General features: G+C 43.3%; 1 protein-coding gene across 6 annotated transcripts in view; it reads left to right on the top strand.

Annotated features, from left to right (window-relative positions):
• The window catches only part of LOC147891182 (uncharacterized), a 161213-nt gene extending 134658 nt beyond the window's left edge, over positions 1-26555 (top strand). For all 6 annotated transcript variants that reach the window (XM_087390081.1, XM_087390085.1, XM_087390084.1 and 3 more), the window contains 3 exons: positions 5192-5296; positions 5433-5480; positions 26160-26555. In XM_087390081.1, coding sequence (XP_087246207.1) covers positions 5192-5296; positions 5433-5480; positions 26160-26315 — 309 coding nt within the window. In that variant the 3' untranslated portion in view covers positions 26316-26555. The remainder of the gene's footprint in view (positions 1-5191; positions 5297-5432; positions 5481-26159) is intronic.
• Positions 26556-26889: the final 334 nt, after the last annotated feature.

Below are 26889 nucleotides of genomic sequence, written 5' to 3'. Positions count from 1 at the left end.
CCAGATGGAAAAATGCCAAGTAGGACTTGCCAGTGGAAAACCTGTTACCGAAGAGGAACTTTATATTGCCAAAGGAGACGCAGCCGCTTTCTCCACCACTTTGATGGGCGATCCATATGCCAAACAGAATTGGCTCTGCCAGAAACCCAAGACGGAGGTAACAACACTCTATACAAAGAAGGCACTGTGATATGTGAGAGCTTCAAAGGACGGGCTGAAGAAGAGGAAGAATGGACAATCCAATCCTCAAGCCTATATTGAAGTTCCAAACGAGGTACCGGCAAGAAAGGTCGAAGCATTTCTGAAATTTTGTGCCATAAAGGACGATAATGATCTCCCAAACCATACTTGCTAGCAGCCACAGAAAAAGATAAAAGAGTGCCATCATCCTGAAGTACATCCGCCATAGAAGCAATACCTTTGAAAGATATAAAATAAGAACGCCTGGGTTCTTGTATAGCCAAAGGAGGGTGGAATACAATGGACCAATAAATATTCTCAGCCCTCAAGGAATTTCCCAACAAAGAATCCCTGCCATTCCATTCCAAGTGGGATAAAATATGCTTCCAATCAAGAAGCAAATGAGAGACAAAAGGACAGCCTCTGATCTTGCCTTGAATAGAGCCAAATAGAAAATCCCACTGTGTAGGCTGCCAATGCCCAAAAGCAGAAGTATCAATATGCAACAAAAGAGAACGGATCATGAAAGCCCAAGGCTGATCCCCTTGCATAAACTGCAACATCATTTTCCCCCTGTGAGCAAGTATATGCACTTGAATATTGAGTATGTTCAAACCCCCGTGCATCTTTGGAGAATAGAGACGATGCATAGAGAGTAATCTTAGACTTTTCTTGCCATTTTTTGAACGCCAGAAAATCTCCATGATAGCAAAGACATAAAGAAAGCTAGAACACACACACACACACACACACACTTTTGAACCAAACTGTTGAGAGAAATGATGTACACAAAAAGAAGCAAACTGTGTTTGTGATGTAGTCCATGAATTATCAGGTAGAAACACCCTGCAATTGTTTGTTTTTAATCTCTTCTCATGCAAGCTTTTAAAAAATTGTTTGGAAGAGTAGCCTTTATTTGTAAAAGCTCTTTGTCTTACTCTAGTCTCCCATTTAGCCAGTTTCCTGTGATCATTGATTTGAAGAGAATGTTTAGCTTGGCATAGTTATTTCATGAAAGGAGATCCTCAACCGAAGAGGAGCATGATTAGAATGCATGAAGGCATGATCTACCCATAAAGTAGAAGTGAGAATGTTACCATGCTGCGGATTGATTCTATGCCAGCGATCCAATCGAGCCTGATACAAAGACCGAGCATTATGTTGAAAAGTGAAACCTAGCAGCAGAGGGGAAGCTTCCTTCCAAAGATCAACAAAATTGAATCGCAGCATTAATTGAGACCAACTTTGCCTCTCCAAAGCCAGCATATGTAGCATTGTGTAAAGGAACTTCCTGCTCCATAGATGTGCTTTCTTGCATTTGTTTTGGAAGCTATATAAGGCTTACAAACCTCCCATAACTCTTTGTTTCACATGTACATTCACTCGTAATTCTCAACCTCAAGCCCAGATATTTGTAGGTGTGACTTTCTAGGGGTTCTCCTTTGAATGTAAAGGACATTTGCATGTTTCTTGTTCCAATTACCATGATCTTTGTCTTTAGAATATTGACTTTCATCCCTGAATGTTGGCAAAATTCAGCTAATGCATCCAGTTGTGTTTGCATGTCCTCATTGTCTTTTGCAAAAGAGAACTGCATCATGTGCATAGATGAGTAGGATGAAGGGAATTTGTGTTCCCTCTTCATTGAGTGATCTCGTTTAATCTTCTAACTCATCTATGAATGATGTGGCTAGAAGAGACAGCCTTGTTTGGCCCCGTATGTCACTGCTTATGTATCTTCTCCTTAGAAATTGACCCATCTACTGGTATTGTAGGAGGACGGTCTCATATAGTTTGGGCATGGCTCGCCTAAGTTCTTGGGGTATCTGCAGCTATTCAGTCCTTTCCCATAGTTTTCTGCAGGATATTGGGTCAAAGGCTTTCTTGAAGTCTACACAGCAATAAATCATTTAACTCTTGTTCTTGACCCCCTCTATTGCAGCTTTCATTGTTGAATGATTGGGCCTAAATCCCGCTTGAGATGGTGCTCTTTTCCTTGCTCTTCTGCCCTTTTTTTTTGCTTACATAAAGTATCATACAGTTTTGCCATTAAATTGCTTCCCTTGATGTTCTATAATTGCATGCTGCCCTATTGTTTCCTCCTTTGTGGATTGGTACAATTCTATTGAGTTGCCACTCCATGAGAAGTAAATCTTCCAAAGTGTTATTTATTAGCGTGGTTAGTATCTCTTTTGTTGTGTATCCTCCCCATTTCAGTATCTTTGCTATTAGGCCTTGTGAATCCGGAGCCTTCCCATTTGCTATTGTGATAATACCATCTGTGGCCTTGATGCAGATATGCTCATTGGCCTTATCTCATCCATTTTTTGGGTCACCAAGTCATTTAGTGTGATGATGTCCCCTTTGTGGATTTGTAGTAATGGGGGTAGGGTGATATGAAGCCCTTCAGTGTTAATGTTTCATTATTTGTTGTTCTGTGGTTAGTTGATGTGGCAGTCATGTGTTGACATGGCTGGACGTTTTGAGTTAGGAATGGCTTTGTTTGCTGATGTGGCTTCTGAAAAAGCAGTTCAGTGTGTGTTATGTGATACTCAATTCCTTGGCCAGCTGGTCATTTTCCATGATTGTTCTCTGTCACCTCCCAAAAAATGCAATGAGGGCAAAACGATGGTGTGTTATGTGATAGCTCAAATTTTTGGCTGGCTGGTCATTTTCCACGTTTGTTCTTTGTCACCTGCCAAAAGATGCAATGAGAGCAGAACGATGCTTGATAGAGTTTGAAAAATCACCTCCCCATGGGGGCCATAGGTAGAATGACGTGAATATGCTGAGTTAGAGCAGATTGGCGTGGGTTTGATCTTTTGCCTCAAATTCATTGTTGGTGCACAATGTGCATAATTCAAAATTTTTTTTTCTCTATCACCTTTGTTGCTTTAATGCAACTTAAAACCAAAAATATTTTTTATGAGGCACCCTCTACATACAGTACAATTTAAGAGCGGGAGTTGAGAATGGTGTAAACTGCACCATCTAGAGAGGATTATATAGGGTTCATGGGACAAACCCTAACCCTAACCCTAAGTGAGATGTATATATATGTGTCCTCCATTTCACCTTCTCAACAATTCAGCCCTTAAATGTAGTGAACCGCTACTCATCTCTTGTGGACTCTCCTCCCTCACTCTCTCCACCTTCTTAACACTTCATCCCTCAATGAGATTTGTTCTTGCAGATGTGGTGTCCTCCTTGTTGCTTCACGTTTTTCCAGCCCTTCACCAAGGTTTGCATGCCTACCTTGCATTTGGACCAGCCCCTTTTGCTGCAGCTGCTACAAGATTGGATATGTCCGTCCGTCTACAATCTGTCACAACTATACCCTGAGCTGAGAATGAGTGAGCATTCAATGCCCTCATATCATACTACTCATACAATACTCTTTAAAAAAAAAAAAGATGTGCCACTGCCATGTCATAAAAAACCCAAAATTTTCTCCCTAGCAACCCCATAACTACTTGAGCATCTATCCCACTCATTCAATTCACATAATCTCCACGTAAATACATGTCATGGTCTCTCTATCTACAATCTGGTCTCATCGATGATCTGAAGGGAGCTTGCACTTCGTATCCCGAGTGATCAACATAGTTAAAAGCACAGTTTCATGAACAAAGTTTCATGCTTCATGGAGGAGTTATAACATGGACTTGACTTGACTTTATACATATTTGTCTATGTATCGGTCTCATCAATGATCTGAATGGAGTGTACACCTCATATCCCGAGTGATTAACATAGTCACAAGCAATGTTTCATGCAAAATGTTTTGTTTCTCATGGAGGAGTTATGCAACCTGACTTCATAATACGTATAGATGTATTGAATAGAGATATTTAAATGCTGTAACATTCCCGATTTTGGCAGAACGTATCTTAAGTTTTTTTGGAGGAGTGAATAAAATGAAATATTCTTCTTGGTTTGTTTTTGGATGCTATCCTCTCCTATTCACCTCTCCTACCAATTCAATTAATTAATTAATTATGTTTCTCTATGGCTTAATTAACCTATGTTCTCTATGGCTTAATTTATTGATGGACTAATTAACCTATGTTTCTCTAGGGCTTTATTTATTCATGCATTAATTAACCTATGTTTCTCCATGGCTTAATTTATTTTATTTATAGACTATGTCTAAGAAGGGCTTCCCCAAACGTTCAAGAAAAGTTTGGAATCCAAAACCTTGTTTATCTCACGCGTGAGTCCTACCACTAAGATATAGACTATTCTAAGTGTTCCCTTTTGTTATAATTGTATTATAAGTGCTCCCTCATCCCCCTCCCCCTTTGGGATGTTGTCTCCTCTTTGATGCCCTTCCCCCTCCCCAATCTCAAGTCCCACCCTCTTTAATGCCCCTCCCCCTCCCCCTCCCCCTTTTATTTAATTCAAGCTCTCCCCTTCCCCCTTTATCCCTAATATTTTGCCATATACCACTCCCCCCCACCACCACACAAGACTAATTAATTAATAGGTGCTTTTTATCGACCGGGGTGCCCTATTCTATAGTGATTTCTTAGTAAAGGTTGTGGGTCCAATTTTGGAGTGAATACCTATTGCATGGAAACACTGTTCAGGTGAATTCTGGCCAGTTGTGGATCCCTATAAAGTGCTTCCCACACGTTATGATAATCGGACACCAAGAAGATGCTTTAGTCAGTCTATATATCCCTCTTCCGACAGTCGTGGACTTAATACAAGTCTACCAACACTCTTTTTCCCTCTTCCGTCAAAGAATTTGAAGAAATGCTGTGTTCTGACATTGTGATCAAATGTGTGATCTTTGGAAAGATAGTTGAGAGTTGGAGCTTCTTGAATGTGTGCATACTACTAGAATGAGATTGTAGATCTTGGATACAGTATGGATTGCAGACTTCAATTACCCCGTTTGTGTTGGCATATTTCATTGAAGAAGTCAAGTAATAAACAAGATTTCTGGGAGCTAAAACAAAGACTGTCAAAAACCTCATTTGTTTCAAAACTGGCTGCTGTCTTTCAGGAAAATGAAACATTATTGGAGCTATGCCTTTCAAATAATAAGATTACGGATTCCTGTGCCCTTTTATTGAGCACAGTTATTAGCAATCACAAAAGCCTACAAAAGGTTTGTGTGGGCCTCACAATAATCTTTTGGGGTTGAACATTGTAACTCAAGGTTTTCTAAACCAAAATTCTGAAGTGCCTCTAGACTGCTTGGTTGTGGAAGATAATTCATATGCATTTCCATACTGTATTTGCAGCTCTCGCTCATGCGAAACTACTCTTATAGTGAACAAAATCTGCATGAGGTATGTTCAATGCTCCAGTTTGCTGATTTCTTTTGTGCAAGAGCATTTTGATTTTTTGTTTTCTGTGTGCATTAATATTCTGCTTTGCTTTTCTTGAGGGATATATTCTAGTGATCCATATGTAGAATGTCCGGAGATGTAGACATCTGTATGCAATTGCATCATTTACCGAAGGTGCACCATCATTCAATACATAAGCCTCTACAAGAAAGGGAGCACTTGCCCTTACAACCTTACTATGAATGTGGAAAAGGCGATTTGTTTCAATGAAAGAATTAACCCTCGAACAAAACTTTACAACTATGCAGCCCTCAAATGAGACATCATCACAAAAACAAGCAATATTCATTCAACGAGGTTGTAGTCCATAGCTCCTGCACCTGGCATGTTGGGGTAAGGTGGACTACCATACTCAATGGCCTCCATCCAAATGCTAGCCAAGTTCTTGGTTGACTTTCCCTCCTCTGAATTGTCAATAGCTTTAATGAAAGAGCTGGCTCCTCTAGACTACGCAACGATGCCTTGAATAAAGTGGCTCCTAGTGTCACTTCATCCATCTTCCATTACTATGACACCACATCTTAGCCGTATGTCGTTGATGGGACTCAAAGCTTTCTCTATGGCGAATTTCTCGATCACCAAAATTGTGGTGTTAAGGGCCTCACACGAGGGAGGAGCATATGGTGGTCCAAGGGCTGCAATCTCCTCCACCATATCAATGAAGTTAGGATTGCGGGCTTTTACTGTGGGTGCATTTGTTCCATAAGAAAAACGGCCCATTGCTGCATCTAGCTGTGCCCTCCTTCGAGGAATGCCATGAGGCCTCAAGGCTAGCCTGCACGGCTCTCGAGGCTGGTGAAGTAGGAGCCCCACCTGTATGTGTGGAAGCTCTACTCCCGAACAAGGAGGTAGAAAGAGAAATAGTCGAGAACCTGTTGCACATGGGGTTGGTGATGCTCGACCTTGATGATTAAGAACCACATGTCGTGATCCAACACTATCCAACCTCTCTGCAATTGCTTTAAAACGTGTGAGGTCTACTACTAGAACTGAAGGGAAAACGATGGTGCCTTGTCTTTTCACGCCCAATAAATGATAATGATCCCGCTGCACTCGGTCTGCCTCCACTTTTTGGCACTTTACAAAAGCAAAAAAGCCACTTGCGCTGCAACCTCAGTCGTAAAATATAGCAGAGACACTCTCATTTCTTTTATGCAATTGCTAGCTCTCTCGTGGAACCTCACGCTCATAATTTACTGCAGAAACACTCATAAGAGCTCTCTCTCTCTCTCTCTCTCTCTCTCTCTCTCTCTCTCCACATAGCTAGGGCCTAGGACATCATGTTGGGCTGGACCCCCCCGAAGGCATTTTATTTCTTGAAGAGAGAATCTGTTACAAGAGTTCAGCATAGAGCTGCCTGATACAAAATCCAAAACGTGAATGAATGAATCATTACATGAGCTCTCAGGCTTCCTTTCTTGGCAACAAGCCACTTGTCAATTTCTACATTACTTTCCTAATTACATGCCACTAAGGGCAACTCTGGAGTCTTCGAAGCACTTGGTCACGCGAACCGCCTCCTAGACTCTGATTAGGCTCCCGTAGGGCTTAGGAAAATAACTCTTCCTAGTACCTGCAACAATTAATTAAAGCGCACCACCATGGCACCCATTAATTGTTAGCGCTTTGCATGCAAACAACACATTGTGGACTAGTTCTAGTCACGGTGGGCGTCCCCACTGAACACATGTGCACACATAACAAATATAAAAAATTTTATTTATTCTGTGGTTGACCGAAGTCAACGCTCTTGATCATAATTAAGGAGCTTTGACCAAGGGTCGATGCGCCTTAATTATAGCCAAGTCTCTCCAACCGAAGTTGGCACATCTTGGTTAACTGTGGTTAACCCTCTTGGCGCATGCCAAGTCTCGTTGACCGAAGTCAACACTCTCTGACCGTAGTCAGCTCTGTAGTTCTCTGGTTAACCGTAGTTAACCCTCTTGGTAATAAACCAAGTCTCCCTGACCGAAGTCAGGTTTACTTGACCAGAGTCAAGTATCTTTGATCGTAGTCAATTCTTTGACCATTAAAAGAACTCTTTGACCATAATTAACACATATGAAACTCTTTAATTATGATCAAATAAATGGTCAACTGTACTTTGACTTAGGATACTAAGCTAGGCTGAGACGATGTTGGCTGCCTGAACTTGTGCATGGAATAAAATCAACATTCTCATCTTGTCTCCTATCTTCCCAGCTTGCTTTGCATTAAGACCTGGTTCGGCTAAGCTAAATTGCCACACAGGGCTATACCTTGATTGCCTGAAATAGTACCAACACTTAAACAATCTACCAGTAATTTTTTGATTCACCTGCTTGCATTCTTTTTTCATCAGAATTTAAATCTCTGTCGACAATCATTTCCAGTCTGTTACAATGGTTTAAATAGATCTCTTGTATTGGCAAGGTGCCCTTCTCATGTTCTACGAATGATGAGCACTCAAAAGATGAAAAACATTGTCAAGAAGAATTAGAAACCATGTTATTATGAAGCTGCATGGAAGTTTGGGTTGTCAAAGTTTTAAAGCTCAAACATGCATCTCTACGATGATGGAAATTTGGATTCTCTCCACAGTTAGTAAGTACTTGTAAGAGATTAGACACTGCCACTGGATTTTCAGTTGGTAAGACCTTCTCTATAGGTATGTATGGAGGCTTACAAAACTCTACCCTTTGAAAAGTTCAACAGAAATTTTTTTCCTTTGTGGCAAACTAAGATTTGTTTTCTCTTAATGCAAGAATGTTGTCAATGGGAAAAAAGAAAAGCCGAAAGATGATGCCCAAAAAAGACCTTTTGGGAGAATGAGATTGACAAAGCTATGGCAATCATTGGCCTTGGACTTGTTGACAATTTGATCCAATACGTGGATTTGGATAAGGCAACAAATGAAGTTTGGGTGAAGAATTTGTTTGGTAATAAAATCAATAACTCCAAGGTTTCGCTCAAGCAGAAGAAGTTTAATTTGAATATGAAGGAGAATGATACTCTCAGTGAGCACTTGAGCACATTAGTCTTTTCTTCTTCAACAACTTGCTACCCTCAAGGCTGAGATTGATGAGGATGATTATATTGCAGTTCTGTTTTGTAGTATTGAAAACATCTCAAAATATAACGAAGTACTTGCTGTACTTAGAGTGGGGGTGTTTTTTGGGTAGACTGATATAGATTGTCATTTGTGGTCAAGCTCTCATATCAGGCCTGGCTGTGAATCTCAAGTGTTGGCATCATTGTGTTATTCTGTAGCACATGATTGCAGTCTTGAGCTCAAATCACATGGCTGATGAAGGTTTACTCAGACTTGTTTACCTTAGCTCCGAAGGGGGGTTTATTGAGGACTCGGAATTTCATTTGGGCTTGTATGTGTACTTGTTTGTGTGTCTATATGTGGCTATTGATCATGAATAAACTACGTCTGTCTTTGTGTTTGCTGACATACTACCTATAGTTCTTGAATTGCTTTCCTTCTATTCTCCATACCCAGATTTTACATTACATTGAGAAATGGAGCCCTAGACCACTCCACAGAAAGTTCTTGACATGCCTTTTAAATTGAGAAATACAACCCCTAGAGGAGCAAACAAACCAAGTGGTGGCTACAGGTGAGATCTAGCCTGGCTGAACTCCAAATGAGCTGTGTCCTTATATTCTCCATCAAGGGAGCAATGTGCTAATAAGATGAAGAGATGCCATTGCCAAACTAACAGGCCAAATATCTAACTGAAAGACCTTTTTAGATCCAAGTGAAGCCAAAATCCAACTCTAAGATAAGAGAGTCCTCATCACTAATCCAAAACCATTGGAGTTAGCCAATTGATGTGTGCTCTTATTGCAAGGTAAACATTTTGGTAAACAAATTTTGTTATCAAAGACAAGGATTCTATGAAAGAAATGCTGAGAGTGAAACTCAACAGAAAAGTACATCATGCCAGGCATGAAAATACAAATACCCTTATAGGGTCAAATCAAGCTCTTGTAAAAGAGCTAGAGAAAATCCAAGGTTGAGGCTGAAAGTGCCACCTCAACCCTGTGGGGGCCTCGGAGAAGAATGGGGAGCCGCTCCACTCTTGAAGAAAACAGTCCTAATCATACTTATCAGGGAACGGGAACGTTCCGGAAATTTGGGCGTTGGAACAGGAAGGTTCCGGGAAGGGGGAACGGAGGAACGGGAACCGGAATGCCACGTCATCATGTGACATAAAACTATGCTAGAAAATGAAAGAAACTAACATTTACAGCTTTAAACTTTTCATATAAGCCCTCCTTGTTAGAATTATTGCTATAATTTAGCAGTGACCAATGTAATGTAATAAGTAGGTTAGGGGCACTTTTCCCTCACTTAGAGGTTTTTCCCCCTAACCACAGTTAGTTCACTAACTACGGTTAGTGAAGGATAAGGTTTTGTCACTTAGACAAAACCTATCACTCTATTCAGTTGTACACACTCATCTAATTGCAACTATCGTTTTTAGCTCTCTCACTCTCCTGCTCTTGCTCTCACTTTGCTCTCTCCCCTTCTCACATTTGGTATCAGAGCGGGTTCTTCGTGCATTTGCTCCTGCTGCACATTCGCCTCCAACTCCAGCCCGCAAGCTCCCTGCTCCATCAGTTCGTCATCTGTACAGACAGTCCGTACAATCTGTACGGACTGATTCCGTACAGTCCGTACTGCATCTGCGTCGCCGTACCAACGCCTGCAGCACATTTGGTATCGTCGCCCGTACAACTGCAGCGCTGTACAGCCTGCAGCTCCATTCCGTACATAGGCGTCGTACAGCCTGCAGCCTCATCCGTACAAACTGCCAGGTGGTATCTTCGCCGTACAGTTCCGCATGGTTCGTCGTTGCCAGCCCTACACCTGCGTCGATCGTACTACTCCTGCATCATTTCGTCGTCAGTTTGTCAGGCGTCCGTACTATTCCGTACACATGCAGTCCGTTCGTACAGGTGCTGTTGTACCTACCGTACATTGCCGTACGTACATGCATAAGCTGCTCCAACGACGTGTACTAGTCCGTACAACAATACGGCCATCCGTACTATTCTGTACAACCGTACACTGCCAACATATTCCTGCAGCAGTTCGTACAACTAGTACGGGACTGCTTCGTTTGCAGGTGTTGTGCTAGGAAGGACTCTCTGTGCAGGTTATTTTCTTTGGAGGTACAGTTTGCAGGAAGCCATTGTTTGGCAGAGCTGTTTTTGGGCAGATTTGAGCATATTCTTTAAATTGGGCATTTTGTAAAATTTGGGGCTTTTCTTGGATTTGCCCCAATTTCATCTCAATTTCACCTCAACATTTGGGGCTTTTGCAATTACACTGCAATTTCGCAGTGAAATTAGGGGCTTTTGCAGATAGAGAGCAATTTGTGCAACATTTGGGGCTTTCAGACCATTTGCCCCTTTCTGGTTGCAATTTCAAGCCACAAATTGGGGCTTTTGTGTTGGGAGAGCAATTCGACAGGTTTCAGTTCACACTGCCTTTCTGTGAGTGTTTTGAAGCGCTTTTGGCAGGTTTTGGGAGAAATTGGATGCTCTGGCAGATTTCTGACAGAGACATTACAGAGATTTGAGTTGCATTTTTAGCCAGTGTTTGGCTGTGTTTTTTGGGATTGTGCACTTCATTCCCAGCAAGGGAATTCAGATTTGCATTTGCTGTATTTTCTTTCTCAGACATGGCCCAACAAAATTAGAATGATTTCGGTTTCAGTGGTCTCTCACAAGAGGATAAGCTGGATGGTACCAACTACTCCCTCTGGAGCTTTATGGTACGCAATATTCTGATTTCTCGTAATTTATGGGACTATGTAAGTGGGGATGAGTTCCGGCCAGCAAATGTGGCACCTAATACCCCTCCCCAACAAGGAGGAGGCAGAGGTCGTGCACAGGGTACAGCTGCAGCACAAGTTATTGGTGCAGTTATACCTACCACTCCAGAGCAGAAGAGATGGGATTCACGTGATGCTTTAGCTTTGTCGTGTATTTCTCTTTCAGTGAAAAGATTCATCATTCCACATATCCGGTCGTGTAAGACCTCAAAGGCAGCATGGGATATTTTGGAGAGCATGTATGCAGCTCGGAATGATGCCAGGGTGTCTTTTTTGAAAAGAGAATTGTCTCATACACATATGGAAGAGGGTGACTCCATGTCAGTGCACCTCACAAAGCTACATGATTTACGAGAGCAGTTGCTGAATATTGATGAGATCATTCCTGATTCAGAGATGATTACCACTACTCTGAATTCTTTTCCTGAGTCTTATCTCAGCTTTCATACCTCGCTGAATTTGTCGTTGAGGGGGGGTGCAAATCCTCTCACTTTTCATGAGTTGATAGGACTTCTGCTGCAGGAAGAGCAGACCAGGAAAAACATGGCTTCACGAGCAGGTGAACATGCCATGCTCTCAAAATTCAAGCCTAAAGTAAAGGGACAGGCAAAGACTTCAGCAAATCAACCTTCCAGTGGTTCAGGACAGGCTTCTCAAAAGGCTAAGGGTGATGCAGGTAGGCCCAAGAAGAAGGGAATATGTCATTACTGCAAAAAGCCAGGTCACTACATTGGAGAATGCAAGAAAAGGCTTGCAAAAGAAAAGAAAAACAGCTCTGGTATGGCTGTCTCAGATTCAGCTCCTCATGCATCTGACAATGAGCAAGCTACAGCCAACTTTGTGGAGCACGACTATGCCTTCTTGTCTTGCATTTCGGACTCTCAGTTGGCTGCTCGGGATAGTACAGCCACTTGTAATGATGACACTTATGCTTTTCTGACATGCAGTTATGATTCTTCCAAGGATGCATCAGCTTTCAATGTCAATGAGACACAAAATACATGGTATTTTGACAGCGGTGCCTCAAAGCATATCACTTCCAGGAAGTGTCTCTTCACATCTCTGCATCCACCACCCGTTGGTAAAAAGGTCACATGTGCCAACAACTCCTCCTATTCAGTTCGTGGTACAGGAGAAGTTGAACTTACAGCCATTGATGGCTCAACATTCAGAATTTCTGATGTCTTGTATGTGCCTGGTATCACAAAAAATCCACTTTCAGTGTCCACTCTTAACAGAGCTGGATTTCAGGTCATTTTTGAAGATGACAAGTGTGCAATCCATGATAGAGAGCATGAGTATGCCTTGAGATTGTCTGGCACTTTGTTACGTGGTCTTTTTCAGCTTGACATGTATGAGAAAAGACCAGCACATGCTCTTGCAGTTTCCACTCCTACTGTTGCTATGTAGAATGCGGAGTTATGGCATGCCAGATATGGACACATGCATTATGGTAGCTTGATGACGCTTCAAAAACATGCCATGGTTGATGCATTGCCTCCTTTTGAAACACCTCCTCCACATGCCTGTGAAGGGTGCATTCTTGGTAAAATGCACAGATCTCTTTTTAAGAAGGATGGATCAGTTAAAGCTGTTCGAAAATTACAGCTTATCCATAGTGATGTCTGTGGTCCCATGAGGACTCCATCATTGGGTGGTCATCTTTACTTTGTCACTTTTATAGATGACTACTCCAACTACACTTGGGTTTATGGGCTGAAACGCAAATCAGAAGTGTTTATGGTTTTCAAACACTTTGCACCCATGGTTGAGAATGAATCCGGACTCAAGATACAGACATTACGCACAGATAGAGGAGGGGAGTACTTGTCTGTAGATTTTGATGCTTTTTTGAAAGACAAGGGCATTATACATCAGATAACAGTGAGGCTAACTCCTCAGCAAAATGGCAAAGCTGAGAGGAAAAATCGTACTCTTATGGAGATGGATAGATGTATGCTGAAAAACAAAAAATTGCCTCACAAATTTCGGCTTGAAGGTCTCATGTGTGCCAATTATGTTTTGAATCGGGCACCCACAAAAGCTTTGAAGACCAAGACTCCCTATGAAGTTTGGCAAGGGAGAAAGCCTTCTGTGGATCATTTCCGTGTCTTTGGATGCCTTGCATATGCTTATGTGCCTGTTGAGTTTTAGCATAAGTTGTCTGATAAGGCAATCAAATGCATTTTTGTTGGGTACAGTGCAGAGAGCAAGGGCTACCGTCTCTACAATCCTGTCACACGCAAGATTATTGTCAGTAGAGATGTAATATTTTCAGAAAATTCAGCTCACACTCAAGCTGAATTTGATATGCCTTCTTCTTCTGGTGATGTCTTTGAGGGGTTACTACCCATTGCCTTGGGTTCCCCTGTTGATATATCTGATGAAAATCAGAATTTTCAGATACCTCCACATGCTCCAATTCAGCCACAGGATGTCATACCACCTCCACAAGCCATGGAAGAGGTTGTTCAGCAAGAAATTGCAGATATACATGCAGCAAAAACAGTCCCAAATTGGCTGTTACAAACTCTCAGGGAGAGTAAAATTGATGCTCCATTACCTGGTAGAACTCGGAGTGCAGTAAGGCATGGGGGAGGTGCTCTTTCAGTTGAATCAGCTTATGCCGGTACTCTTCTTGATGAGGAGGAACCTGAGACATTTGAAGAGGCACAGGATAATGTGCATTGGATGAATGCCATGCACGATGAGTTGCAGTCCATTCAGAAAAATCAGACATGGGAAGTTGTCGATTTGCCACCAGGTAAACATGCCATAGGTACACGGTGGGTTTTCAAAGTTAAAAGAAAGCCAGATGGCACCATTGACAGGTACAAGGCAAGGCTGGTCGCAAAAGGATATGCTCAGAAAAAGGGCATAGACTATGAGGAGACTTTTGCTCCTACATCCAGAATGACAACCATCCGGTCAGTTATTGCAATGGCTGCAAATTTTCAATGGAATGTTCATCAGTTGGACATAAAAAAAGCCTTCCTTATTGGAAGAGGTTTATGTCAAACAACCTCCAGGCTTTGAAATTTCAGGAAATGCACTTCAGGTATGCAAGCTCAATAAAGCTTTGTATGGGCTGAAACAGGCCCCACGTGCATGGTATGCAAAGATTCATGCCTTTCTGACCAGCAAGGGGCTGCACAACAGTCCAACTGAAAGCACCCTCTACATCAAGAAGGATGGGGGGGATATTTTAGTCATCATTCTTTATGTAGATGACTTATTGCTCACAGGGTCAAATGAAGATAATATTGCAGATTTTAAAGCTGAATTGCTGACCACTTTTGACATGTCAGATTTGGGGCTGCTACACTTTTATTTGGGGATCCAGTTCACTCAAGAGCAAAGTGGCATCGGTATGTCTCAATCCAAGTATGTGCAAAAACTCTTGGACAGATTCAACATGCAGGATTGTAAGCCCATAGCTACTCCCATGGAGCCGGGGCTGAAGCTTACAATGCATGAAGCAGGTGAATCATTTGATGTCACACTCTACAGTCAGGCTGTTGGATGCCTCATTTATCTCTGCAATTCACGACCTGATATTCAGTTTGCAGTTTCTCAGGTGAGTAGATATATGCACAGCCCAAAGACTATGCATTGGCAGGCTGTAAAACACATCTTTTGTTATTTGCAAGGTACCAAGTCTTTTGGCTTGATGTTTCCCAGGGGGGGTGACTTGCAGATGCATGCCTACAGTGACTCAGATTGGGCTGGAGATTATGACACTAGACAGTCCACAAGTGGCAATTGTTTCTTTTTGGGCAAAGCGTGTATTTCTTGGTTGAGCAAGAAACAAGCTACAGTGGCTACCTCTTCATGTGAAGCTGAGTACAGGGCAGCTTTCACAGCGACAGTTGAATGTGTTTGGCTGCGTCGTTTATTTGCTGATCTTCATCTTTCATTGGAGGGTCCTTCTCCAATTCTCACTGATAGTCAGAGTGCTATTGCAGTGGCAAAGAATCCCGTGTTTCATGCTCGCACGAAGCACATTGAGGTTCACTATCACTACGTCAGAGAGAAGTTGCATGCAGGAGAGATCAGCATGATCTATGTGTCAACACATGACAATGTTGCAGACATTTTCACCAAAGCACTTCCACGTGAAAAGTTTGAGGCATTTCGCAGTGCCCTGAACTTATCTCCTTTTGATGATTGACCATTTCCTTGTACATGACATTGGCACTGCAGGGGGGTGTTAGAATTATTGCTATAATTTAGCAGTGACCAATGTAATGTAATAAGTAGGTTAGGGGTACTTTTCCCTCACTTAGAGGTTTTTCCCTCTAACCACAGTTATTTCACTAACTACGGTTAGTGAAGGATAAGGTTTTGTCACTTAGACAAAACCTATCACTTTATTCAGTTGTACACACTCATCTAATTGCAACTATTGTTTTCAGCTCTCTCACTCTCCTGCTCTTGCTCTCTCCCCTTCTCACACTCCCGGCTTGTCGTAATAAAAATTTGGTGAGTTACCTTGTTTGCAGATCACTTGCAGGCTGTTTGGGCTGCATTCTTGTACCTCGAAATGCCTCATCCTAACTTCATCTTCATAGTGGAGAGATTTTCCACAATTAGAAGTGGTATTTGGGTTGCTGGAAATTGAATGGACCATATATCAATGGCAACCTCTAGAAAATAAGGAAATATATGGAAATAGGTATGCTCATATTCTCCTCCAGTTTTCAGATGCATCTTGTTTAGCAGCTCAAGCAAACATGCCCTCTCTTGCGGTGAGGGGTGATGGGAGTGGTGGCGGGGGAATGTCGCCTCCGACTCTTGTTCTGGATGCTTCAATGACTTTGGTTTCTTTGTGTTCGCCTTCTTCCAAGGTTCCTCCTAGTCATGTGTCCCCGCTTCACAAATTCTCCTCATTAGAGTGGGGATTCCTATTAGAATTTGAGCACTTCTCTTGCTCTAGGTCAACAAGGGCTTTCAGAAAGTTGCTAGCTCTCGCAACCTCAAGAGCAGGTGCATTGTGAGAAGCAAGCTCACTGTGGGCACAAATTATGGTTGAGGATGTGATGTTTCATCAAGTATGTACCCATGCTAACCTACCCGTCCCCATTCTTGTGGGTTGCTTTTCCTTTAATCTCCTAAGTACCTCTTTGTTCACTTAGTCCCTTTGAGAAGGGGCAAGGATGTTGCTCACTTCAAACGACGACTCAAGACAAAGAACCTTGCAACGTGGTGAAAAACTCACGAAGGAAAGATCGAGACAATGCACTCTTTTCACATATGACCTCGCACAACGTGCCCCGTGTGATTACCAAAATTTATTGAAGAGTGGGTCGTATCACGTATGGAAGTAATACTACTAGCCTAGGACCGCTTATGAAAGGAGGTGTTTCCCAGTGCAATGCATGACATGAATTCGCCGTAAGGAAGAAACATGGCCATGTTTAAGTGAGAGTGCGTGTGAGATTATGCTATGGAGTCGCGAGGTGCAGAACAGACAAAGATGAATCAAAAGACACACTTAGCTTTGGTACTCCACAACTGACGGTGGTACACGCAGTTCAAAACACTTCTCATCTTTACGTCACTCCATCTTCTTTCTCCACGCCCACAGTAATATAGTACTCCCTCTCTGCATTCCATGGTGGAAATCACACTAGTTTCTCTCCTCCTTCCCATGGAGTCTATCTTGCTCTCTCCTTTCCATTGGTTGGCTGAATCGCCTTGTTGACCCCATTGGTTGGTTGCTCGTCTCCATTCGTCGGTTGTTCCTATCCATTTGTTGGCCTCTTATACATTTCTACATCACATGCTCAACTTTAGCAAAGAGTGATTGACCTTTTGTTGGCTGCACCTACTTTGAGTATAGCCTCTCTATGGGTGCTGTGTATTGAATCGTCACTCCTGGTGGGGTAAGGTTGTCCTTGTGAGTCCTTGTACGATGAGTTGCTTGCCTTTAGTGGGTCGATAGATAGATACCCCTTTGTTTGATCACTCCTAGGCTTCAACTCCCTATCTGCTTGTATTGCAACCAGCTCAATTGTTTTTCACCTATATGCCACCATATGTCCATTCCTATGCCGTTATGATTGCTTCACATTGATAAGAAATCTAAAGAACAATATGAAACGGGGATACATAAATAATTGCCGGTCATAGAAACGGAAACACACAAATTCTTCTCTCCTGGCCACTGAGTGTTTGCTTGGGTGCCACAAGCATGCAATTGACTCGTCACTATCCCAATAGGTTGCTCGACTTAAGGCTGCTACCTGGCCGCCTACCATCTGCCTTGATCTTGGCGGCTTGCAAGCTGCTCCTCATGGCCAAGCCTTACACTATGTACATGGGACCAGCCATGATTTCATGACATCCACATGTCCAAATGACCAAGGCGAGCATATCACATTAGCAGTAAATCACCACCATGTTTCACATCCATCAAGATGGTCCCTAGCAGGGCTAACATAGAGCTCATGATAAGCTCAAGACAAGCTCATACAGAGCTTGTAACTCACTCATGATGAGCTCAGGTTCCTACAGAGTGTGAGCACAGACACACTCTAGGCTACTCTAGAGTATCTCTAGCTCCCCTGCTTGTACGATGCTGGATCACATGATGTAGGTGTTTTTGGTTTCATAGGCCTTCCATAGATGTTAAAAATCCTCTCTCTCTCTCTCTCTCTCTCTCTCTCTCTCTCTCATACTATAGTACTATAGTATCCATACACAAGTCGGGGGATCCTTTGGAGGTGTCGAACTAGAGGACCATTATGATTGGCCATGTCATGGCCAAGATTTATGCGACCATTCTAGAAGGACATATAAATGACCATGCCGAGGCGACAGGTATGAGAACTAGAGGGCAGGCAGGATTTCGTGCAGAGCACTCGACTCTAGATCATATCTTCACACTCAGGGCTTTGATTGAGGAGGCGAAGTCACGTAAGCAATGGCTCTATTGTTGCTTCGTGGACTTCAGAAAGGCATTTGACACTGTGCCGCGTTTCAGACTCTTCCAGCGACTTCGTGACTTGGGATTCAGTGGGGAGATTCAATGGGCGATCATGGCCTTGTATGAGAGAGTCACAGGTAGAGTCAGGACACGGGCGGGGCTGTCGGGGGAAGTACGCAGTACGATAGGGGTGAAGCAAGGGTGTCCTTTGTCTCTGACACTCTTTGGTCTCTATATCGATGAGTTAGAGATGTACATACAGACGATGGGTGGTACAGGTTCTTTACTGGCAGGATCCACGATACCGATTCTCCTCTATGCAGATGACGTGGTTCTTATTTCTTCCTCCCAGCAGGGTTTACAGGCACATCTCCATGCACCCCACAGCTTTTGTCAGGACAGAGGGTTGTCTGTAAACCTTGGGAAGACCAAAGTCATGGTCTTCAACACGTCATACCAGGTTTATAGGAGAGGCGAGTTCTCTTTCACATTTGATGGGCAGGAGGTGGAGCTAGTCAGGGAGTATACATATTTGGGTGCCACATTTAGAGGTTTAGTCTTCTCCATGACGCATGCAGCACGAGATAGGATCAGTAGAGGGTATGCCGCCTTGGCTCTTCTCGAGAGGCAGTGTGCACAGTCACATTTTCAGCATCCCGACACGAAGTCCTTACTTTTCGATACGCTGGTGAGACCTGTAGCCATGTATGCTAGCCCCTTTTGGGCAGGAGATCTCAGTGTTGCAGATTGGAGACGAGTAGAGAGGTTACAGATCATCATGTTCTCCAGATTGATCAGAGCGAAGCCCATGGTACCGCATCAAATTATGCTCGCAGAGTTCGGAGCTACACCCCTAGCACTAGATGCAGCATTTTAGTCAGTTACATACTTGCATAAGATCAGGGCGCTCAGAGACTGAGCAGCAGGCAGAGCACGATTACCGTGGCTAGCACTGACATCCTCGCAGATGTTAGTGGAGAGAGGTCATACTTTTTGTTGGTACCACACACCCTTCACCTGGCTCACCTCGTTGGGCTTGGATATGGATAGGCTGCCACCATTTCGATACAGCATAGATGCCCCTCGCCTCCCTCTCACTCGACATGAGCTCAGTCAGGTTATCAGGGCAGATTTGTTGCAGCTACACACGTTTCGCACTTGGGTTCATCCCACGGAGCTTCCTACGAAGATGGCCACATATCGTGACCATTTTCTCAAGATTTCAGAGGATGGCTTCATCATATCCCCAGGATATATTGGCGTTCATATGTCGCACTCACTCAGGATTGCCTTGGGCCAGCTCAGGGTATCTTCCCACAGATTAGACGTTGAGGCCGGCAGGATGCGTCGTACAGCTACCGGACATAGACCCAGGCGAGAGACCAGGATATGCCCTTGTTGCACTATGGGGGAGGTGGAGACTGAGGAGCACTTTGTTTGCAGATGCCCTTTATATTATGAGATCCGTGGCAGATTTCACTGTTTATTTGGGCACGGATTTGGACCTCTCTCTCGGATTATGGAGTATGAGGATCAGTATTGCTTAGCGTTATCAGGGAGATCACCAGATACAAAGAGAGATTCCTCAGAGAGCACCGTCGCATCCTTGCCAGAGACCTGGTTATTCATGAGGAGCAGGACGAGGCGCAGGACCATGAGCACAGAGATAGCCCAGCTGAGCACCGATGGTTCCACCCCGAGGATGTACATATGACATGATCCGGCAGCACCGCAGGATGATCTTACACAGAGGCCGTACCCATCGCTTTATTTCTAGACGACGGAGGATGATGGCAGATTTTCGGAGGAGATTGCTCCATGGAGACTTGGCACCGCCAGCAGCCCACTTGACACTCGCCCAGATCTTCACACTCATGGCAGGAGGCATGGTCGATGGCCATGACTTCCATCATTTCTTTGGATCACAGACCCCTTAGGGAAGACGATGTTCCTCATATTTCATATTTTACATTTTGTATCTAGGCATTTTTGGTACTCTATTTCATTTCATTTTGTATTTTTGATTTTTGTAGCCATTTTTGGCATCTTAGCTGTATTACGATGAGGCCACCTAGTTGGCGCATCGTTGATGATGTATTTTCCTTTCGGATGATTTTGTGTCCCATAGGCCATGTATGGCCTTCCGTGGACCTTTAATAAAATTTCTTTCTTTCTTTCTTTCTTTTTGTCCATCCCTCTAGTCTGTCTGGTCCGTTTGAGTTTGTTGTAGGCATCCGTCTATTCCTGTATGTGTTTGGTCAGTTTGTCTGGTTGCTGTTGTTTGTCCGTCTAGTCTGTGGATGTCCGTCTGTCTGGTCTGGTTTGTGTCTAACTGTCTGGTCACTGTTGATTTGGGCCTTTTTTGCCGTTTGTCTGGCACGTCATGTCAGTCTTAGGCATCCCTCCCTCTAGCATTGAGTGGTAAGGAGCAGAGAGGAGGTTTTGAGTGGTTTTTTTAAGCAGAAACTCGTCTCTGAGTGGTGAGGAGCTATGAGGAGTTCCAAGCTGTTCTGAGCGGAGGCGCGTTTTGAGGTTCGCATGAGCTCCAATCAACCCAAACCCCACGGGACACGGGACACCCATTCCCATCCACGGGGTGACGGGTCCTCTCGCTCCCCCTGCTGGTCGACACCTGTTGTGGAAGACCTGCTTTCCTGAACCCTTTATGCTAGGTGTGGGTTCATCGTATCGTCAATCGATTGGTGATCGCTTGGAGTGCTTGCAGTTTTGTTAATTTGGAGCATTGCGTCAGTGCTACCTGGACGAGCAGTACAGTTGTACATTTGGGAGACTGGCGATAATAGTAGTACCAATGAGTGTGGGTATATTCTTCGACATAGCAACAAGCAGTGGAGCTTATGTATGTGCATCACCTGACATGATATCGTTGCTTTTGCCAACTACTGTTTTCGGGAGCATATAAAAGACACCTATGTGTGCGTGATCTGAACAGTAGCGCAAAGGGAAGGTTGCCTGAGCAACGCAACTACCTGCTTGACACAACCTGGGCAGCTTTGGCAGCCCCAAGCCGGGTCATGTACACCCCCCAACTACTGAAACCTAGAGATAGGTCGAGACTGTCAGTAAAGCCCACCTCCCCCAATTCAGCTCACAGACCAATCCAGAAAGGGATGCTTCCAACTCACTGCTCGGTTTAATTTGTGGGCTTTCCAGCCAGGGACGTCCTCCAGCTCACACAGACCAACCATTCACTTTGCATTGTGCAACAAAGGCGCACACACTATTTTACCCCCCTGAAAACCCCACTTGGGCCGAAGGGCAACTTGACCCCTATCCTCACTTCTACAAGTCCTCCAGGAGCAAGATGATTGAAGCAATGGTCAAGATGCAGAAGGAAACACCTGGCTGATCAGTGTGATTGAGTGATTCAAAGAAAATATGCAAGAGCTCTCTTAGACACTGTTGGTGGTGAAAAGAGAGTAGAGGTGGGGTATGCTAAATTCAGCACCATAAAACAACAAATGCAGAAACAACCAGAACAAGGGGAAATAGTAAGGTTCCAGAATGACAAAGTGCCAAAACACAAGGATATCATCACCACCATTCATGATTAGGTAACTAATATATCGGATGAGCTAACCAAAACACTGAGGGAATAGAAAGAGCAACAAGATAAAGCCCTTAGAAGTGGGGACTCTATGGACAGAAACCCTAAAGCAGTAAAAGCACCTCAGATCTCTCAGGTAATCACTCAAGAAACACCCTCAGGATTACAACATACGCTTACTGAAATAACGGTAAGTATAAACAGCAAGTAGAAGAATAGAACGAAGTTGATTCATCCACAACAAGTCGGCAAAATCCACTCAGAAAGAGCAGGAACCACCAGCCAGGATGCTGGATAAATCGCAATCTAGGAGACTGCAAGTACTGAGAACTACAAAAGGAAAACTCTGCCACACCCTATGCTGTCACAGGGACTTTGGAGAGGCTCCAGTTTGCATTGGTTGTATGGCCAAAATGTCAGCCCTTTCATAGGCTGAAGCCCAGTCAGCCAATTGGGTCTGGAAAATCTCGACCAGTCCATCAGATCAAGCCCGGCCACATCTGCCCTAAATCTTCAGTCCAAATTGCAGGTTATGCCTTACTCTTGCTTGTCTATGCAAACGGCGTGGCTCTCTCTGCAAAAGACAAAAGCACATGCAGGCGCACCTGAATGCATGGGGTAAATTCTGCGAACACCCGGGTATGCAAGTAAGCAGCTCCACCAATTCCTCCATGACATTGAGACTCTTTTTGGTTTGAGGGAGAACATGGTGCTGGATATTTTGATAAACTTCAACAATGACACCAGTGTCAAAGATCCTAGATTTCCAGGACTATAGGAGCAAGACATAGAAGAATTTATCACTACATACTAGCAAATTTGAAGGATGTAAAACCTCCCCTCAACCTACATTTGCTTTCAAATGTACTACATAGCAAAGGAGCTTCAACCTCCTACACAAGATAGGATGTAATTGAGAGGATTGTCTACATCAGAGACTATAAATATGCAAAATATGATGCTAATATGTAGCAAGAAACTATGTTTGGATTTTGTGTTTCAAGTAATCTTGTAATGTGATGTTTGAATTATTTCAGGATTCCTTTGAGATCTATGAAATCTTCCCTCAGTGGTCCTTCCTTTGTTCGAGAGCACTCATTGGCACACTACATCAATAGGGACCCCTAGGGAGAAAATTGGGCAATTAAATAATTTCTGTAACAAAGGGGAGGGGGGCCACTATAAAAAATTAACGTAATCAAAGCCTTATTCTATAGTGTGAATTCCCAGAAGATGCGAGAGAAGGGGATGAGCTTCTTGGAAAAGCTTCTGGTCTCCAAAACGTTCTGCTGGCTGCTATAAAGAGCAGCCCAGGCTGAAGAGAGGAGAAGGGGGGTTGTGAAAGCCTCCCGGGGAAGAACTAAAGGAGGAACAAAAGAGGAGGGAAAGGGAGAGGGAGGGGAGGGGAGGGAGAGGGAGGCTAGAGTAGAGAGAGGGAGTGGAGGCATAGGAGGGAAGAAGAAGCTAAGGTGTAGGAGTGGGGAAGATGCGTAGGAGGAAGAAACTGAGAGGAGCGGGGAGGGAGAGGCGCAGATGCGGGGAGGCAAAGGCGCAGACGCAGGGAGGGAGTGAATTAGTAACTGTGGTGTTTATGCTTGGGTTAATTGGGTAATGGCGCGACACGAATAAGTTAATTAATGTAAAATGGCGCAAGTGCGAATAGGAAAGATCAATTGTATACCCATATGCATCATAGTGGTGTTCCACAAAGATTTTCACCATGCAAGACAATCCCAAGACTAAAGTCATGATTATTGGGACACAAAACAATCAGATGTGCTTCACGCTCAAAGAGAAGTAGTTGCATTATACAAATACCTAGGGGTTAGTGGAATGAGGTCCTTGAAAGGAGATTATCGGGTGGGCTGAAAACCTTTACAGCTTTCAAAACAAATGCAGGAAGCACGTTTATGGAGCTGAGAGAGTGAAAATTCCTTACAAACTGTGGTTCTCTATGGATGCTCCGCATGGGCATCCGGACTCTCTAGGGCATATTAGGAAAAAAATAGACAATCCACAAATAATCTCTCATCAGGCAAGGCAACGGAGGTCACAAAAACCACGGGATAGCACAGAGAAGCAGTTGCATTGTACAAATACCTAGGGCTTAGTGGAATGAGTGCCTGAGGGCTGAAAAGCTTTCAAAACAAATGCAAGAAAGCACAAAGCACATTTATGGAGCTGAGAAATGAAAAAATTCCTGTACACTATGCTCGTAGAAACTATGGTTCTTATGGATGCTCCTCATTAGCACTCTGACTCTCTAGGGCATATTAGAAAAAAATAGTGACAATCCACAAATGATTTCTCATCGGACCTCATCGAGCAAGGCAATGGAGGCCACCAAAACCACGAGATAGCATAGAGCAGGGGGAGCTGTGGGAAATACAGGCTGCAGATATCCCTGAGGATGTGGGAGATGTCAGAAATCTGGTTATGCATAAAATGCTGCGAACATTATTTCAAGACCCGGGATCGAAAATGGACTTCTACATACGGGATCAATCCCATGTATACATATGAACTGCAAAAGTACCTCGAGGAGGACGTATCACAGCTCAAACAGCATGTAGTCTGCAGAATAAGGACCAGCTCTCATGATCTAGAGGTGGAAAGGATTAGATGGACAATACCCAAAATTCCAAGGGATGCGAGAACTTGCAAAAACTTCACCACATGGGAGGTAGAAAATCAAGAACACACCCTCCTCCTTGTTTGAGCATACACACATATCAAGGGAAAATACTGCTGCAATCTTGCTTGTCTCAAAACCTTCTTGGAACAGCCCGCTAAGCATCTGGGCACCTACATTAAGGAGTTGTTAGGGCACATCAACAAAATCCTTTATTGAATACACCAGTTAGCTAGACACATACTTGCAGCATAGCAAGTTCTGTATAAAATTGTTTCTCAGAAATTTGGGGATGAAAGAGCCACCATCCATTTGATAGTGGTGTCCAGTCCCGTAGACCCTGGTCGCAAGTGGACTCTACTACCATCGTATCATATCATCCCCCCTCCCCCCCCTGCTTCTTTGTTATTATGGTTTTTTCAACAAAAAAAGGGTTGTGTAAGATTGGATATATTCTCTTCGTATGAAGATGAATATAGAGAATATGTCAGCCAATAATATCATCTGTTTCAAAGCAGATCTTTTGGTTGTGGTTGCTGAATTGGTGGTCACTGTAGGCTCTTGGCTTCATGTAGATTGTGCATTTGATGCTGCTGATCCTTGGCACAATGTCCAATTCTCTTGCTGCACAGTCAATGTTTGCACACATAGAAGCAACATGCAGTCCAAGATATGGTCTAAACTTCAAGGTCAAGATGCTTTGATGGCATGTGTTTGAGGAAGGCTGTGGGGGATCTTTGATGCTTGTAGATTGATGCACCAACTGCTCCAATGTCAAAGGATTTTGTATGCCATCCAAGATAATCTTTAAAAGCGTGATTCCATGGGACAATGTGCACTGGGCTGGCACAATTCATATGAATCCTCCGTGCAGGCATTGATCCCAATATAGCCTACCACGGAATATGGGGGGCATGATACCTAGAAGAGGTGCTTGTGTCTTCAAATTTCTTCTTCTACACCCTTCTCTCCACTCCCAGATCTGCTTTTTGATAGAAATGCAGTAATTTATCACAGCAAGTGAGCATTCATTTTAGATTCATTCATTTGAAGATAAAGGGAGACCAGCCTTGCAAGAGAGCTCAAAATTTCAAGTGAGAACTTTATGCTTCAAACTTAGGCAACATCTTGTGCCTTTTTAGGATTGTTTACAACACCAATGTAGTCCACATTAACATAGCATAAAATACTTGGCCAATTAGAGCCTGATATGTAAATCTCCTACATAAGATTTGAGAAGCATCTCTCTTTAATAATGTGAAAGATCTTGAGAATTGCTACTGTCTCCACATGAGATGAGCACTTCTCGACATGATTTGGATGCCATATCATTGATTTATATTTGCTCGTCCGACCGGGAAGAAACTTCAGTGTTCACCCATTCTGAAGGCCGGGAAAAAGAAACACTCATTTCTTATCATTGGGCATGTTTTGTTGGCGCAATTTCCACGATTGTTCTATTTCCTTGCCATGTCGACCGGAGAGGCATTCTGCTACCTGAAACACATCACAATGTACCATATTTCATGTTGGATTTTGTGTAGCATCATTTGGAGCTGCTTTCTTGGCTGGGCAATGTTTTTTGTCTTTCGCTTTGTAGAGTGAAAATTTATGTTGAGTTAATCTTAACATGGTGATGCAATGTCTGGGTGAATTTTAGGTACTGAATGCAGCCATGGAAAGAGGGATTACCTTGCATAAGGCAAGTGCTATAAACTTTACATTGGACCTGCGTCATGTAGACATCTCACACCTGACTCAAGGAAGAATCCAGAGACAAATGAATCTATATTCTTGCCTAAACCTATTGATTTGATTATATTCCAAAATACTTAGAAATGGCTTTGTATGTGTCCATATTTGAAATGCTGCAAAGAGGACTCCTATGAGATGTGTAGAAATGACATTGTATGTGCCCGCATTTGAAATGCTGCAAAAAGGGCCTTGCCAATGAGATGTATTATTTTAGTGCAACTAGCAAAGTTGGGCAGTGTAATGTAGTCAGTTGGCTGGTTAACTTTGCTCAGTGTGGTCAAATTGTAATTTAGTATTCTTGTGAGCGATTGGATTATGTCATTATCTCTCTTTCTAGTCACATGAGAAGGAACTGCATCAATCCGCATCTTAAATGTGATGACTCAGATTACATAAAAATGCAACTGAGAAATAATAAAATTCGGCACCGTTATTGCGGCCATGCACTTTCCCAGTTACGTTGAATGCAGAACCTGTCAAAAGTGCATTTAGTCCCCTCTCCCATTATGCGCATCCATTACTATAAGTGAGCATGTATACACACTCCTGCACATGCACACATGCCCAGATATGCAATCATTTGCTATTACTTGGAGGATTGGTGATGAGGCATACTGCATCAAGCCATGAAAGGT

This window comes from Dipteris shenzhenensis, chromosome 18 (genome assembly GCF_047967505.1).
Source record: "Dipteris shenzhenensis isolate YYH24624 ecotype China chromosome 18, Dip_SZ_1.0, whole genome shotgun sequence".
NCBI lineage: Eukaryota > Viridiplantae > Streptophyta > Polypodiopsida > Gleicheniales > Dipteridaceae > Dipteris > Dipteris shenzhenensis.
The sequence above is the reverse complement of the archived record's forward strand: the minus strand, read 5'-3'. Positions and strand labels throughout refer to the sequence as shown.